At 43.3% G+C, this 16,012-nt stretch overlaps 1 protein-coding gene across 1 annotated transcript in view; it reads right to left on the bottom strand.

Moving 5' to 3' along the window:
• Window positions 1–16,012, bottom strand: part of LGR4 (leucine rich repeat containing G protein-coupled receptor 4) — a 66,860-nt gene that overhangs the window by 45,369 nt on the left and 5,479 nt on the right. Inside the window, exon 3 of the mRNA XM_021708953.1 lies at window positions 11,255–11,326. Within this exon, the coding sequence (XP_021564628.1) occupies window positions 11,255–11,326 (72 nt within the window). The remainder of the gene's footprint in view (window positions 1–11,254; window positions 11,327–16,012) is intronic.

Genomic DNA, 16,012 nt, shown 5'->3' with positions numbered 1-16,012 from the left:
CCTCAGCCTTCCAAGTAGCTGGAACTATAGGCATGTGCCACCATGCCTGGCTAATTTTTTCAACTTATTGTAGAGATGAGATCTCACGAAGTTGCCCAAGCTGGTCTCGAACCCGTGGGGCTCAGGTAATCCTCACCTCGGCCTCCCAAAGTGCTGGGATTATAGGCGTGAGGCACTGTGTCCAACCTAACTAGAGCTATTAATATAGAGATATTATAATACAACAATTATATGAATGGTATATCTATATATATAAATGATATATATATATCTTTTTAAATTTTTTTGGTATATAGCTAAAAGATTTTATTTTTAAAAAGTGCATACATATACTCAGAGAAAAGTCTAGGAGGATAGACAACAAAATATTAACCATGGTTAGCTGTCAGTGGTGAGATAATGGCTGATCATTTTCTTCTCTTCTCCATATATTTTGCTATATCCAGATTTTAAAAATTGAGTATCGCCAGGCACAGTGACTCATGCCTGTAATCCCAGCACTTTGGGAGGTGGAGGTGAGAGGATTACCTGAGTTTATGAATTCAAGACCAGCCTGGGCAACACGGTGAGTCTTTGTCTCTACAATAAATAAAAAAACTAGCTGGGCATGGTGGTGCACACCTGTACCTCCAGTTATTTGGAAGGCTGAGGCAGAAGGATTGCCTGAGCCCAGTAGGTTGAGGCTGCAGTAGCCGTGAGTGTGCCACCACATTTCTGCCTGGATGACAGAGTGAGACTGACTCAAAAAAAAAAAAAGGAATATCCACTCATTTTATTATATATTTTTTAAAAGTCTAGTTTTTAATTAAGCATTCTTATGATTTTTTTTAAAAAAGCTGAGTGTAGCTGTGATACAAATATTTTTAGTATCTCTAACATAATCATCTTTGAAGTATATATATAGATCAAACTAGCAAGTAGTAAATGGGAAAATAATGCACAAATTCTAAATCAACAGTTCTACTAAAGTATCCATTACGGATACAACAAACACGATTTGACCAAGAGTGGTCAGTATATGAAAGAAATTACTTAGCCTTGCTGGCAAGTTTAACCTGCTTAAATCAAATACGTTTTCGTTTACTTGTAGTCATCACTTTATCTAGCCAAAGAACAAATAATCAGTTTTGATTAAAATAAGTAAACGACCCAGCAAAGGTGGTTTCATTTGCCTCTCTACACTTTCTGAATCCCACATCAAACACCCTAATGATGAATGGCCCGATTCTCTTGCTCGATTTCCCTTAGGCCCCTATGACATCTGAACTTATCAAATCCCAATTCGGAGTCTATCACGTCTTTCATCCCCTCCACTACTGGGCTGCAAAGCACTCTAGGATAAACTCAAAGATGTAGTGAGCTTCATTACAAATTTATATTATCTAGGGCCTTCCTGGGGACCCTACTATTCTTCAGCAATTCTTTGCTCATTTCAGATTGGCCCAATTAAATAAACATTCCCCACAGTTTGCCTAGTAACTAGGTTCTGGAGGGCTGCTGTGTAACTATGGCTTCTTTTTCCCCGGCAGGCATTCCTTCCTCCTTTCTTCTGCTTCCTCTGGGGACTCCCCCACCCTAAGCAATCTTATGAGGGATGAGTCCATCCATGACCAAGGCTGCACCACACCACCCTACAAAGCACAGTTCAAGGCCAGGCAGAGAGGCCAGTCTGGCCACTGAGTCCCCCTGAGAGTTTCCTGCTGAAAGCAGCCAAGACCACTTGAGATACTCATTTTGAGTGTCCAGATGCAGCGGTACCGAAGGTTCTATTTCCCACTCTCTGGAGACAGGCTATTTGCAATAGTCAAAACTCAAATGTAGAGACAACCAAAGCTAAGAAACAGAAAGCGTGAGAAAACACTTATAATGTTTAAGCCCCGAGATCCAGCAACATATGGTGCCAACTCCACCTCTGAACCTTCTAATTCTATATGCAACAACAAATCCTCGATGATGCCTCTGCGGGCTTCTGTCTCTTAAAGCCAATGAGCTCCTGTCAAACACAGCACATGTCCCAAGCTTCAACCACTCCAAAACCCACCTTCCAGCAGCCCCCAACTAACTGCCTGCTTCTTGATGAACTTCTCCGCCCATAAGTCACTCTTCTTGCCCTACTGGAATGACTCCAAAAGCCCGTCAAGAAACCCAGGCCTTTTTGCCCTGTCTGGCCATGGGCACCCTCTCCAGAGCGTCAAGGTTGATCCCTCGCTTCTTTGCGGAAACCTCTCCTCCCCCATCTCCTGGGGCAGAGTCCTGCCCTAGTTCTCTCTCTCCTCTGGCACTTGGTCTCCTTCCCACACCCTGACTCAAGTGTTTCCCAAGGAGCTGTCTTTGGCCCTCTTCCCTTTCCTTCTGCCCTCTCTCCTTGGCAAGCTCTTTCAATTCAATGTTTCCAGTAATCACCTTGAAATAAAAGACTCCCAAATCCATCCCATGACTCTGTCTTCTATAATCGACCCTGTCAATCTCGGTTCCAGACTCCACTCCTTTGCTTCCAGACGCCCCCTACCCATGTGCCACTCGACCCCAACATACATATTAAAAACTGCATTTCATAGCCTCTCTGGGAAAACAATTTCTCTTTTGGCATTGTCTCTAATTTTGTCAGAGCACCACCACACTCCTGGCAGTTTTAAACCTAAGTGTTCATGATGTCACCCTGTCATCCCAGCCAAGACATCCTCTTGGTTCTATTTCCAGAGTGTCTTCTGCACTGACTCTCTTCTCTCCCTGCCTCTCCTCTGGCCGAATTCAGATTCTCATCATTCTCACTTGAACTCTTGCCATGGGCTTCTTCATTCGCCTCCCTGAACTCTTTCAATTCCCAACTCTCTGCCATGAGATGGTATTTGCTGAAGGTCATATCTGAGCAAGTCATTCCCCAGCTCAAAAAACTTCCACAGTCACTCAAGAGTTTAAACTGCATTCATCTTCCAAATAAATCCACCATCAGGCCCCAAACTCTCTTCTAGGATTCACAACTTACTTTCAAGAATACAGCATTACAACCAAACCAAGCCTCTGTTCTGCCCACCCCAGTCTGTCGCCCCATCTTTGCATGTCTCCTCATGAACAATCCCTACCATCCCTCAAGGAAATGCCAACCCTTCTTGCTAGAAGTGATCTCTCTTCTCATTAGAACTCCCATAACTTGAGTACACCGTTCACTCTCCCTTGAAGGCAAGAATCCCACTTCGTGTAGCACTGAACACAGTGTTTTCACTAACAAAACTGAATTCATGAATTCAGTTAAGTCTAGTAAGTCTTTCCTGACCTTCTGCACATCTCCAGGGGCATAGTCAGACCTGCAAATTATACCAGGTCCCCTTAGTAATATAACCCTGGGCAAGTTACTTACCTTCTCCGAGAAAAAAGTTCTTCCTTCTCCGAGAAAAAAAATCTTCCTTCTCATCAGTAAAACGGGAATAAATGTAGCTCACAGAACTTCATGAGTTAAAACAAAACGAACAAAACAATGTTCTAGAAGGGATTATCAGGCACACAGTGGGTCCCAGTCAGTAAATGCTCCTTCTCATTCCTCTTTTCATCCTCACTCTCTAGCCTGAGAGCTCCGTGAAAGGTGCATTACAAGGAACGGCATGAACGAGACGCGTGACAGTCTTCTATGAGCTCACTATGTATCTTCCGTGAACTCACCATGTATCCCAACAGACAGCTGGTAATCTTTGCTGCCAAGTCATTCCACCAGAGATACAAGGTGGAACAAAGAGAATGCTTCCAAAGTATACAATATTTTTAACCGTCAAACATCACCAGAGCAACTGAGGAACTATTTTGCTTTTTCTGGGAGATGACTGCAGTCACTAGAGCTTATCTGAAAAGGCTTTGTCTAGGGAGTGAATGTCAAGTGAATAAAACTTTAGTTTGGAAGCAAAAAAATTCCTCATAAGTATGAGAACAATGGCTACTTTCAAGGGCTCTAAATAACCCTTTAGGATTAATTGAGACCACTTTTACATCTCAGAGACACAAAATGGGGGATATAGCAAAAATGGCAGTGAACTCTGTGGGTCTAATTCTGGCTGTAACAGTAACATGTTAACTGTGTTACTTTGGGCAGGTCACTCATCCACTATTAGGGTCTCGATAGTCTCATCTGTAAAATGGGATGGCTAAACAAGAAAACCTTATTCTAGGAAGAACTTGTAAACAAATTTGCTCAGTGAACTTACTACGGAAAATACTAAGCAGCTGATCACCTTTGGTGGTTAGGCATAGGCCTACGTAGAGTTACAGGTGATAGCGAGTGGATGGTCCCTTCTGTGACTTTCAAAGCAACATCATAGCTTAGACATGAAGAGGAATGAACCAGGGCTAGGTGTAGTGGCGTGCATCTGTAGTCCCAGCTACTTGGGAAGCTGAGGAGGACGGATCACCTGAGCCGAAAAGGTCAAGGTTGCAATGGGCCAGAACTGTGCCACTGTACTCCATCCAGCGTGGGCAACTGTGAGACCTTGACTCCAAAATAAAATAAAAAAAAGGAAAGACCTGAATCAGATGAACAAAGATTCAGTTCCTGGCTCTGCCATTTACTATATGACCACAGTCAGGTTTTTCACCTCTCTAAAGCCTTCATTTTGTCATCTGTAAATTAGTAAAAAATAAATTCCTCATTGAGGACTGTGAGCATTAAATCAGGTAGCAGGTATTAAGTTTTTAGCACATAATTAAGTTTTTAGCATTAGCACAGGTAGAGATGATAAGAAAAGAGTTTTAGAAATTTAGAATGAATTACTAAGCCACAGGAGCCAGATGTAATTTATGATTCTGGATTACATCCTGGACCAGAAATCTTTTTCTTTTGCTCTAAAATTTATCAGTGGGACAGCTGTTGAAATCTTAATAAAATTATAGATCAGACGATAATATATATCAAAGCTAGTTTTCTGAGTTTGACAATTATGCTGTGGTTATTTAAGAGCATATTTCCTTGTATTTCTGGAATAAATACTGCAGTATTTATCTACAACTTACTTTCAAATGGTTCAGAAAAAAAATGTACACGTATTTCACCTTTGTGTAGAGAGAGAGAAGATAGCATCAGGGAAATCTGAGCGAGGGACATATCTGAGCTCCCTGAATGTACGCTTGTAACATTTTGAAAGTCTGAAATTACTTTGGTAAAGAACATTATACATGCAGAATGCTTTTATAATATACTTTATATGTTACCATACAAAGACTGAATTGTATATATGAAATGGATAGCTGAAATTTAACATCTATGTTATATGTGTGTGTGTATGCATATACATATATATAATTCAACTATGTAAAACTATTTAATTTTGTCCCACCCGTTTTTATTTGCTTTTAAACCTCCCTGTTCAAATTATTTACTAGTCACCTTCTGTAAAGCAGTGCCTTCATTTAGAGCTGACCGTCCTATAGATGAAATACAATGACAAGTCATCTTCAATGAGTACTCAGAGATGTGTTTCGCTTTAGCACTGTGACGCCTTCCAAAGTCAAATTATGTTTTGAAACAAGTGGAATGATCCTAGTCACACGGTGTGCATCAAACAATAACTGTCCAAGAGCCAAAGCTGGCACCGATTCCTACTGCTGCTACCACATCAGAGGAACAGGCACAGAGACATTTCAGTGATGGCCTATGGAAAAGTAGCTGCATTTTCCTTCTGCTGTTTCTAACTAAATCACTTTTACAACTCCGAATTTCAACCACTCCCCAGATGGCTACCCATGCTGTGACAAGTCTAAAGGACAGCCAAACACATCTGTGGCCACAGCACCACATTAGGCAATAGACTCTGTCAATGCTAAATGAATGTTTTCCCAAAAATCTAACTTTGCTTTTACATTGCTAACAGAAACCTGTACCCACCCACTCCAATTCCTATCCCCAAGCAAAACCACCTCTCCTCCAAATACTTCAAGAAGAAAGACAGCAATGTTTCAGAAGATGAACAAAATTTACCTTAGCTCAGGTAGATGTAGCACTCTAGGGTTACAAAGCACTTTTACATGAATTATCTCATTTTTTCCTTTAGAGTGGTCCTTTGAGGAGTTCCATTTCAAAAACTAGGAAAGTGAGTTACAAACATCGGGAGACTTTTCCAAGATTTCAGAACCTTGCACGTATTGAATTTAGGATCAGAACCTAGGTTTCTGTATTCCCAAAGAAAGGGAAGGAGAATCACCGGGTAACAACGTGCATGAGCTATAAAGCTTGCAAAAGTAGGTTAAATGTCAAAGTAAAAAAACTGGCAACAATAGTATCTAAAGTACATTTCACTGAAAAAGTCAGATGGACTATTTCTCTGAGAACAAACACACACCACTCAGTGTTTCAGAAAGAGCAGGGCTCTTGGGGCCCGACTTTAGCCCCAGTAAAAACAACATACCCGGCGTGTGAACTTGAACTCTTTTCAGCTTCCGCCTTGGTAACACTGACTCCCCTTACAGGGAGTCTGTATATTGTGACACTCTAAACACATGCTATTTACTATCATCTCTTTATAAAATTGAATTCTTGGGGCCCCAAGCAGGTGGGCTCCCTCACTCCTGGTCTCAGCAAATGGCATCCAGTTATTCAGGGCAAAGATCCTAGGCTCGTCCCTATCGCTCAGTCTCATATCAAGTTCAAGCCTAAATTCCTTAGCTTAAAAAGACCCTTCAGGCAATCCCCTCGGATCCCTTCCCACTGTGGAAGCTTTTCTGTCCTCTCAATAAATCCTGTTTTTTAAAAAAAAGACCCCTCATGACCTGACCTCATCTCCTGACACTTTTCCATAATTACCCTTTAATCTTGTCATTAACCCGCCACATCAAGTGTCCTAAGGTTTCTGAAATTTCTACTTCCATGCCTTTGCACATGCTACGAGGTTCCTCCTGGAGCACTCCAAGTACATCCCCATCTGGCTGATTCCTAAATGTCCTTCAAGACTCAGTAGAAGCTTCTCTGGGAAGCCTTTCCCAAGTCCTACAGTCGCAAGTAAATACACACAAGACTCCCTACACACAGTCTCAGTTTCATCTCTCTCTCGAGATCAGCGTTCTCTGATATAACTCTCCACATGATGAGAGCTGAGCTAATACTGTCGCCACTAAGCACTTGAAATGTAGCTAAGAAACCGATCTTTAAATTTTAATTTTAATTACTTTAAATCTCAATTTAGTTTTTGTTCGTTCATTTATTCATTCAGAGATGATGCCTCACTCTGTCACCCAGGCCAGAGTGCAGTGGCACCAACATGGCTCACTACAGCCTCAACCTCCTGAATTCAGGCAATCCTTCTGCCTTAGCCTTCCGAGTAGCTGGGACTACAGGTGTGTACCTCCATGCTCAGCTCACTGGGTTTTTTAAAAATATTTTTATTTTGTGGAGACGAGGTCTTGCTATGTTGCCCAGGCTGATCTCAAACTCTTGGGCTCAAGCAAACCTCCTGCCTTAGCTTCTCAAAGTGCTGGGATTATAGGCATGAGCTCACTGCTCCTGGCCAGAAGTCTAAATTTAAATAGCCACTCGTGGCTACGGTGCCGCACAGCACAGTTCTAGAGTCTTTCAGTTCTGATGACAGAGCCATGCTTGTGTCTGTATACCAAGCACCCATCACAGCACCCGGCACAGAGGAGGATTCAGAGTTTACTGAAGGCATAAGGGATACATCGATCTGCAAACACTTCTTCCATATTGCTAGAAAGTGATTTCCTTCCCCTAATACCCCTAGCACTCTAGATCACCCTATCAAATTTGGCTAAACCCAGTCCCATCTTGTAAAGCGCACCTCATTAACTAACATGGAAAAAAACTCTCAGCGAGTCAATTCTACACAGGACATTCAGCTTCACGATCACACTCAAATGACTTCCAGATGACTTCTGGACAAATGGTTACGCTGTCTATGAAATATTACAATAGTCATGGCAGCATCCTTTTGGAATGCCAAAATCAACTACGTTGTTTTATGAGGGAAAAAAACCTAGACTTTTTACCATGCATATATTAACATGGAAAATAAATGCCCTTGAATGCCTATAGCATTGCCAAAATATTAAGGACTATTCTGAAGTTTTCTTTTAAAAAATAACACTCAGCTCTCCTAGTGGAATCCATTTTTGAAATTCCATGTGATTTTTGGAGAAGGTGAACTGACTTAGATTTGACGGGCTTCATCCCTGGGAGGGCAGAATACAGAGAGAACATGACCTAGCTACAAAGAGCTGGTGACCAGATTCAGTTTGGTTCCAATTAGAAGTCCTGGTTGATAGAATTCATGAGGTTGACATATGCTTGGTTATTTGAGATTTCAAGAAATCCAAGATGTGAATTTCACAAAGCAGATTAACCAGGTTAGACTCTGTGCATCCAGGCCTTCACTGCAAAACCCCTCAAAGTCCATCTGGCAGTCAGAGCCATTCACAAAGGTGGTCTGCCCACAAAGGACCCTTCCAGGACAAGGAGAGCATCTCCTTGGCTAGCCTGGTGGTCACACCTCCCATCATACCTCCTGCCTTGGCCACACAGCCACTGAACAACCACTTGCTAATGTCTTTGCGTCACTAATTACTTCCTACTTCCGTAAAGAGAGACTATACCTAAAGTCTAAAATTGTATGTGACATCAAAAAGAAGAGATAGAGCACCTGAAGGCTGAAATGGGAGGGTGGGGATCTCAAACGCACAGTTCACTCCTTTTAAGTTCAATTTAAAATTTAAATGAAAAAGAACTTTATTACAAAATCTTGAATGTTCATTATGGGAGGCTGAGTCAGGAGGATTGCTTGAGCCCAGGAGTTCCACACCAGCCAGGACAGAGCGAGACCTCATCTCTACAAAAATGCAGGTGGCAAACAAAAGATAAAATATACACTTAATCATTTTACCCAACCATAACATTCGATCTATATTCTACTGCTCATTTTTTTGTCTTATGCAATTTCAAAACAGCAAAATAGCTGGGTGTGGTGGCTTACGCCTATAATCCTAGCACTTTGGGGAGGTCAAAGTAAGAGGATTACTTGAGCCCAGGAGTTCAAGATCAGCCTTAGGCAACATAGCGAGAACTTGTCTCTACAAAAAAATTTAAAAATTGGTCAGGAATGGTGGTTTGTGCCTGTAGTCCCAGTTACTTGGGAGGCTGAGGCAGAAGGATCGCCTCAGCCCAGAAGTAGAGGCTGTGGTGAGCTGTGAGTGTGTCAATGCACTCCAGCCTGAGAGACAGAGTGAGATTCCAACCCCCCAAAATAAAAAATAGTTAAACAAACACTAGCTAGCATTCACATGACAATGTTTCATGCACCATCCTAAGCATTTAACATATGTTAATTCACTGTCTTCACTAGAATACTTTGAGGGAGGGACTCTTATTATCTATATTCTTATACTCAAATAAACTGAGCAGAGAGACGTTAAATAATTTGATCCAGCTCACAAACTTCTAAGTGGCAAATAAACTCTGCTCAGTGTTTGCTATGGGAGCATCATGGTCAACTAAGTAGTGTGGGAAGAAACACTCCTCCCTGGATTGCACTAAATTCTTAACTGCCATTTCAATACTCTGTCAGAGGTATTGTGTATCCTCTCTGACTTCTGTTTCCCCATCACTATGGGAAGGGCCGAGCTAAGACAGGGGACACTCACTGTCTTGGCTCTGTGGCCTAACAGCTGGGCTGTGTGACATAATCTGTAGATGAATTTAGATTCCTTCAGGGCTGTATCTCCTTGGTGTTCTCATTACCAAACTGTCAGCTTCCTACCTCTACATATCACACAATCCGTGGCTTGGCCTTTCTTTAAAAGCCTATGTGAACTCCATTCAAGTCTGATTTTATTTTTTCACCAGGATCCTTAAGACATAATATACAGTTCCCTATTCTTTTAAAATCTGAAGGTGACTATTTTGCTTTAAGAATTATATAAAGCCACTGCTTTGTTAAACTCTGGTGTGTACGTGTGGCTTTTTGAGCCATGAATGCCATATTTCCCAGCTTTGGCCCTCTCCCTTACCTTGGCAAGGTGAATCTGCTTTCTTGGGGAGGTAAATCTCCTCTCTCTCTCTCTCTCTTTCTAATTTACTTTCTTTTTCTTTTTTGAGCCAGAGTCTCACTCTGTCGCCCAGCTTGGAGTGCATTGGCATGCTCCCAGCCACCGCAGTCTCGACCTGCTGGGCTCAGGCGAACCCTCCACCTCAGCCTTCCAAGTAGCAGGAACCACAGGTGTGCACCACCACACCCGGCTAACTTTGTTATTTATTGTAGGGACAAGGTTTTGGCAAATTGCTTAGGCTGGTCTTTAACCCCTGGACTCAGGCAATCCTCTTGCCTCTGCCTCCCAAAATGTTGAGATTACAGATGTGAGCCACCGTGTCTGGCCTTTACTTTCTAAATAAACGATATTTGCCAATATAAAAAATCATATAAAAAATTTTTTCTATTCTATATAATTTTTTTATTTTTGGAAGGGGTGTAGAGATGAGGTCTTGCTATGTTGTCCAGGCTCGTCTTCAACCCCTGGGCTTGAGCAATCCTTCTGCCTTGGCCTCCTAAAGTGCTATGAAAACAGGCCTGAGTTACCATGCCCAGCCCTGAGGGTGACTATTTTCATTATGGGCTTCAAAAACATGTGGAGAGCACAACAAAACAGAGATTAAAACAAGCAGAAAAATTATTTCCTCTATGCAGACTGGTCAACAGGAAAAGTGAGATGTAACTGACGAGTTCCGAAACATTCCTCAAATGAAAGGTACGCTGAGAGACCTGCACAGTGTCTGTGTCATGCCTTTGCCCCATCCCCAAGGGCCATTTGCAAATGTCCGAGGCGACCTAAGCTCAGTTTCTTGCTGGCTTCCTGTGGATGTCGTTTGTTGCATGGTGACCCTGAAACACTGTGTTATTTTTTATGGTTCTGTTACCCATACAGCAACTCGTTGGCAGCAATGGTAATTATACAACAGCCTTGTTATCTCAGGATAACACTGTAATTAACTTGTGTCACTGCAGGATTCATGGTTATAATAATTGCAGCACAAAAAAAAAGGTTCTATGGAAGTAGCATTTTTTTAGTTCTGGCTTTCAAAAATAACTCCAGAAATTACACTGCTTTAAAAATCCAGTTAGTTTCCCCAAAAAACATGATTCCCTCCATACAGAGTCCACTGAAACTAAGCTATCTGAACGTCTCCAAACAGTAAACATTTATACGATCTCTGGAGCCAAAGCTTCCAAAGAAAAAGAGGGGGGGAAAAACACACATTTCTCTAGGTAATACTTACAGCTCTTCCAGAAAAGGAAAGTTCTTGAACGCATCTTCTGGCAACTGAGTAATGTTGTTCATACTGATATCCCTGGAAAACATAATGTTAAGAATACTGTCAGCTAAGTGATATTAGGCTTAAAGCACTTCATCCAATAAAAAACTAATTAGGTGCTGAAATTTTGTAAAGAAGGAAGAAAAATTACCATGGAAGACACACAGACATAGTTATAACCTGGCTTCAGAATGCAATGTTCAGAAAACACAGAAAAGCTCCATCTTTTATTATAAGTTATATCCCATAATTTGGAAATATACCCAGATCCTGGCTTTCTCCCCTTAGGTATTTTTCTTTCTTTCTTTCTTTCTTTTAAAAGTCAGAGCTTTGGCTAGGCACAATGGCTCACACCTGTAATCCCAACACTTTGGGAGACAGAGATGAGAAGATTGCCTGAATCCATGTGTTCCAGACCAGCCTGGGCAACATGGCAAGACCTCCTCTCTATAATAAATCAAAGAATTAGCTGGACATGGTGGTGCACACCTGTAGTTCCAGCCACCTGGAAGGCTGAAGCGGAAGGACTGCCTGAGTCCAGCAGGTCAAGGCTGTAGTACCTGTGAGCTTGCCACTGCACTCCAGCCTGGGTGACAAAGTGAGACTCTGACTCAAAACAAAAGTTAGAAAAAAAAATTAAATTAAGTCAGAGTTTCACTCTGTTGCTCAGGCTGGAATGCAGTAACATGATCACAGCTCACTACAGCTTTCAGCTCTGGGGCTCAAGCAACCCTCCTGCGTCAGCCTCCCGAGTAGCCAGGACTACAGTCGAGTGCCACCACACCCAGCTAATTTTTTATTTTTTTGTAGAAATGAGGTCTGTCTCATTCTGCTGCCTTGGCTGGTCGCAAATACCTGGGCTCAAGCACTCTTCCTACCTGCCCTCCCAAAGAGCCGGGATTATAGGTATGAGCCCCTTTAAGTATTCTTGGAAAAAAACATTCTCAAACCAGATACAATGAGCGGGGAAAAAAACATTCTCAAACCAGATACAATGAGCTGCCCCGTGTTATGGTATTCAGAATGCCATCTATACCTGATCAAAATAAGCAAATGGAAGCACTAGGCCTTAATACACAGATTTGCAGGTGGGAGCTTCTAGAGTCACTGTCAAGGGCAACAACTGCATGTGCTAGCCCTACCCTAATCAGCTTTTCTTTAAAACCGAGAAGAGTCCTCCAGGTAAGAGCTGTAAGTGAGCCTTGTTTCCAGCCCATGAGCAGATACGAGCTAGAGGCACATGTACTCATGACAGAAACACAGTCCATCGCAGCATCCCCTCAGAACGCCAGCAGCAAGGAGAGAACTCGCTCAACAATACAACTCAACAATTCACTAGTTCAAGTCACGTGTGGTAGCTCATGCCTGTAATCTTTGCACTTTGGGAGGCCGAGGTGGGAGGATCACTTAAGACCAGGAGTCTGAGACTAGCCCAAGCAACAGAGCAGGACCTTATCTCTACCAAAAAAAAAAAAAAAAAGCTGGGTGTGGTGGCGCATGCCTGTATTACCCGCTACTCAAGAGGCTGAGGTGGAAGAATCCCCTGAGCCCAGCCTGGGCAACAGAGTGAGACCCCAACTCAAAAATAAAATATAAATAAATAAAAATGAATTAACTAGTTCAAACACCTACCAAATTTTCTGGTAACCATGTCTCCCTTCCCTGGCAGCTGGCTCTTGAGCCGGCTTTCTCTTCTATGCTCCATTGGCTACCAGCACCCTGTGAAGGACAGGGCAGGGCAGCCCCATCAGGGAAGGTCCCAGCATGCACCGGGACAGCAGAGTTGCTTTCTCAGCTTCTACCATGTTCAACTCTGTGACTGAGTCCTTGGGTCTCTCCTCTCTAGGAATCATCACACAAGTTCACGTGTGCAACATTCCCACTAGCAGAACATACACATATGAGGAGGGAGAAGAAAAATCCCACCACAGCCAGGACAGTAACACTGTGCTGTTGGCATCAGTTCAGTCGGGCACAATTTTCTTTTTTTGTTTTTTTTTTGAGTTGGAGTCTCACTCTGTCGCCCAGACTGGAGTGCAGTGGCCGCTCCCGGCCACCGCAGCCTCGACCTGCTGGGCTCCGGCGATCCTTCCCCCATCAGCCTTCAGAGTAGCTGGAATTACAGGTATGCGCTACCACGCCCAGCTGATTTTTTTATTTATTGTAGAGATGAGGTCTCCCAAGTTGCCCGGGCGGGTCTCGAACCCACCGGCCCAGGTAATCCACTCACACAGCCTCCCAAAGCGCGGGATTACAGGCTGAGCCACCGAGCCTGGCTCACAATTTTCTTTTGAAGACGACGACACCTTCAGCACCATGGCAGGTAGGTGCCTTCTCCCCAACCTCTCCTCTCACTACAATTCAGAAATGAAATCCATATCCCTTCTTACTTTCCCAAGGCAGGTCTGGAAAACATTGTGGCTTTGTAATAGCAGGACCAGCAGCGACTAATGTGCAGGGAATGCTCACACCATGACAGAACTGCAGGGAAAACTGCACCCTGCAGACAGGGAAACTGAGGCTCACTGAGGTAGCATGGCCTCCCCGAGACCACTCGACGAGAGGTGGAATGGGAATGGCAGACTCCCGAGCCCAGGATCTTAAGTGCACACTCTGAGCTTTCCTACGTATCATTCAAACCTGTCACTTCTCTCCAGCAGTAGTCAAGATATAAAGCAAACCCTGGAGTCCTACTGAGCTCGAAAGTGAGAGGAATCATGTCCCCAACTCCTTGGCACACTCAACCGTGAACCTCTGGAAGAGCACTTTTGTTTGACAACTGCGGGGGGGAGAAGGAGAAACTAGAAATAGCCTTAGCAACTGAGGAACCAAAGTTTATATAAATTTCTGAGTTCAAGAAACTTCCCTTCAGTGACTCGTATGACCATAGAGATATATACGCATTGTTGCTTTTGAGTTGGTGTCTCATTCTGTCACCCAGGGGCTGGAGTGCAGTGGCACAATCAGAGCTCACTATAGCTTCGACCTCCTGGGCTCAAGTAATCCTTCGGCATCAGCCTCCCGTGTTGCTGGGACTGCAGGCACATGGCACCACGGCCAGCTAATTTAAAAAAACTTTTTTTGTAGTGACAGGGTCTTGCTATGCTGTCCACACTGGTCTTAACTCCTGGGCTCAAGGGATCCTCTCGCCTTGGTAAAACTGTATATTGCTGAAAACAACTCAAATATAAGAAAGGTCAAATTAATATGCTTCTCCAGGAAATAATCATTTTAAACCCAGGCCTTGCCACAGCTTCAGTGAGCAGTCATTATCCCTGGGGAAGTGGAGAGGAAACCCTTTGTTTTTCACAAACAAATATCTGGCAAGATATTGGAGAGATGGCACGAAAACAGAGGTCAGAAAAGGCCGGCTCAATCCCACAGCGCCACATGGCCACTGTGTGCTGCTGAGATACTCTCTGCTCATCCGTAAATTAAAGCTGATGAGTTAGGTGGTTTCTTGGTGTGACATTACATGCTGTCACCTTTATTTATATTGTATGCTGTTGTTATTTACTGATTCACCTTTTCCTGTGCTTTTTGTCATGGAGGGGCCCACTCTTTCTGATGAAAATAGATGAGGCTTAGTCGGGCGTGGTGGCTCATGCCTGTAACCCCAGCACTTTAGGAGGCCAAGGCAAGAGGACTGCCTGAGTCCGGAGTTCGAGACCACCCTGAGCAAATTGGCGATCTTGTCTCTACAATAAATCAAAAAATTAGCTGGGCGTGGTGGCGTGTGCCTGCAGTTCCAGCTACTTGGAAGGCTGAGGCAGAAGATCACCTGAGCCAGCAGATTGAGGCTGTGGTGGCCGTGAGCGTGCCACTGAACTCCAGGCTGGGGGACAGAGCGAGACACGAACTCGGATAGATGAGATTGAGCTTGTAGGCTGTTTCTGAAAAACGTACCACAACACCAAATTTAAAGACTGTTAGTTGGCCGTGATAAAACTATTGAGTCACTCTAACTGGAAACACATTTGGGTTAACCAATGAAAGCATTCTGAGGAATACAACAAAGCTTTTCATCATCTTGAAAGGCAAAATAATGATCTTATCTGAGTCAATCACCCAATTTGGGTGCTTTTTCTGTCATTCCCATACAAGGAGAAAGAGGGACAACAATCACTTAGCACTTCAAAAATGAGGCATTCTGTGAAGTTGCCTCTAAGCCCGCCACACCTGAACTCAGGTGTTATCACAGCCACAGAAAAACTGATTAATCACCTCATCAGAAAAAGGTCTGGAGAGAACACATCAACTGCCTCTCCAGAAAGACACATAATTAGAGACAACTGACAGTATGCTCGTCTCCGCATTCCAATTTTTAAAAGCACATACATACGGATTTCTCTCTTTTTTTTTCCCCCTCCTCAGGGCAACAAGACATAACAGGTAGTGTGGCTGCGAGCTGTGAATGCAATTAGTGAGACGCCATCTCTACACACCTGAGGTATGTTCAATACACGGTGAGGTAGCATTTCAAAGCTTCAGATGCAGGATCAACGCGGATTTCTAAATTTTTGTGAATTGCACACATCGAGAGGTTCCCCCCTTATAGGCATTTTCCCTCATATTTCCTGGGCTTCGGTTACAAGACATTTATGAATGAAGTAAAAAGAGGGGTGGGGGGGTGGGTAAGCTACAAGATGTTATCTCCAGAGGAGCTCTGGAGACATGTGGTTACAAAGCAGGGGTGGGTGGGTGGGTGCTCATTGAAAATAA

This window comes from Carlito syrichta, unplaced genomic scaffold, assembly GCF_000164805.1.
Source record: "Carlito syrichta isolate Samal-C Ts95f unplaced genomic scaffold, Tarsius_syrichta-2.0.1 Scaffold153629, whole genome shotgun sequence".
Classification (NCBI taxonomy): domain Eukaryota; kingdom Metazoa; phylum Chordata; class Mammalia; order Primates; family Tarsiidae; genus Carlito; species Carlito syrichta.
Note: the sequence above shows the minus strand (reverse complement) of the source record. Positions and strands in the feature narration are given on the sequence as shown.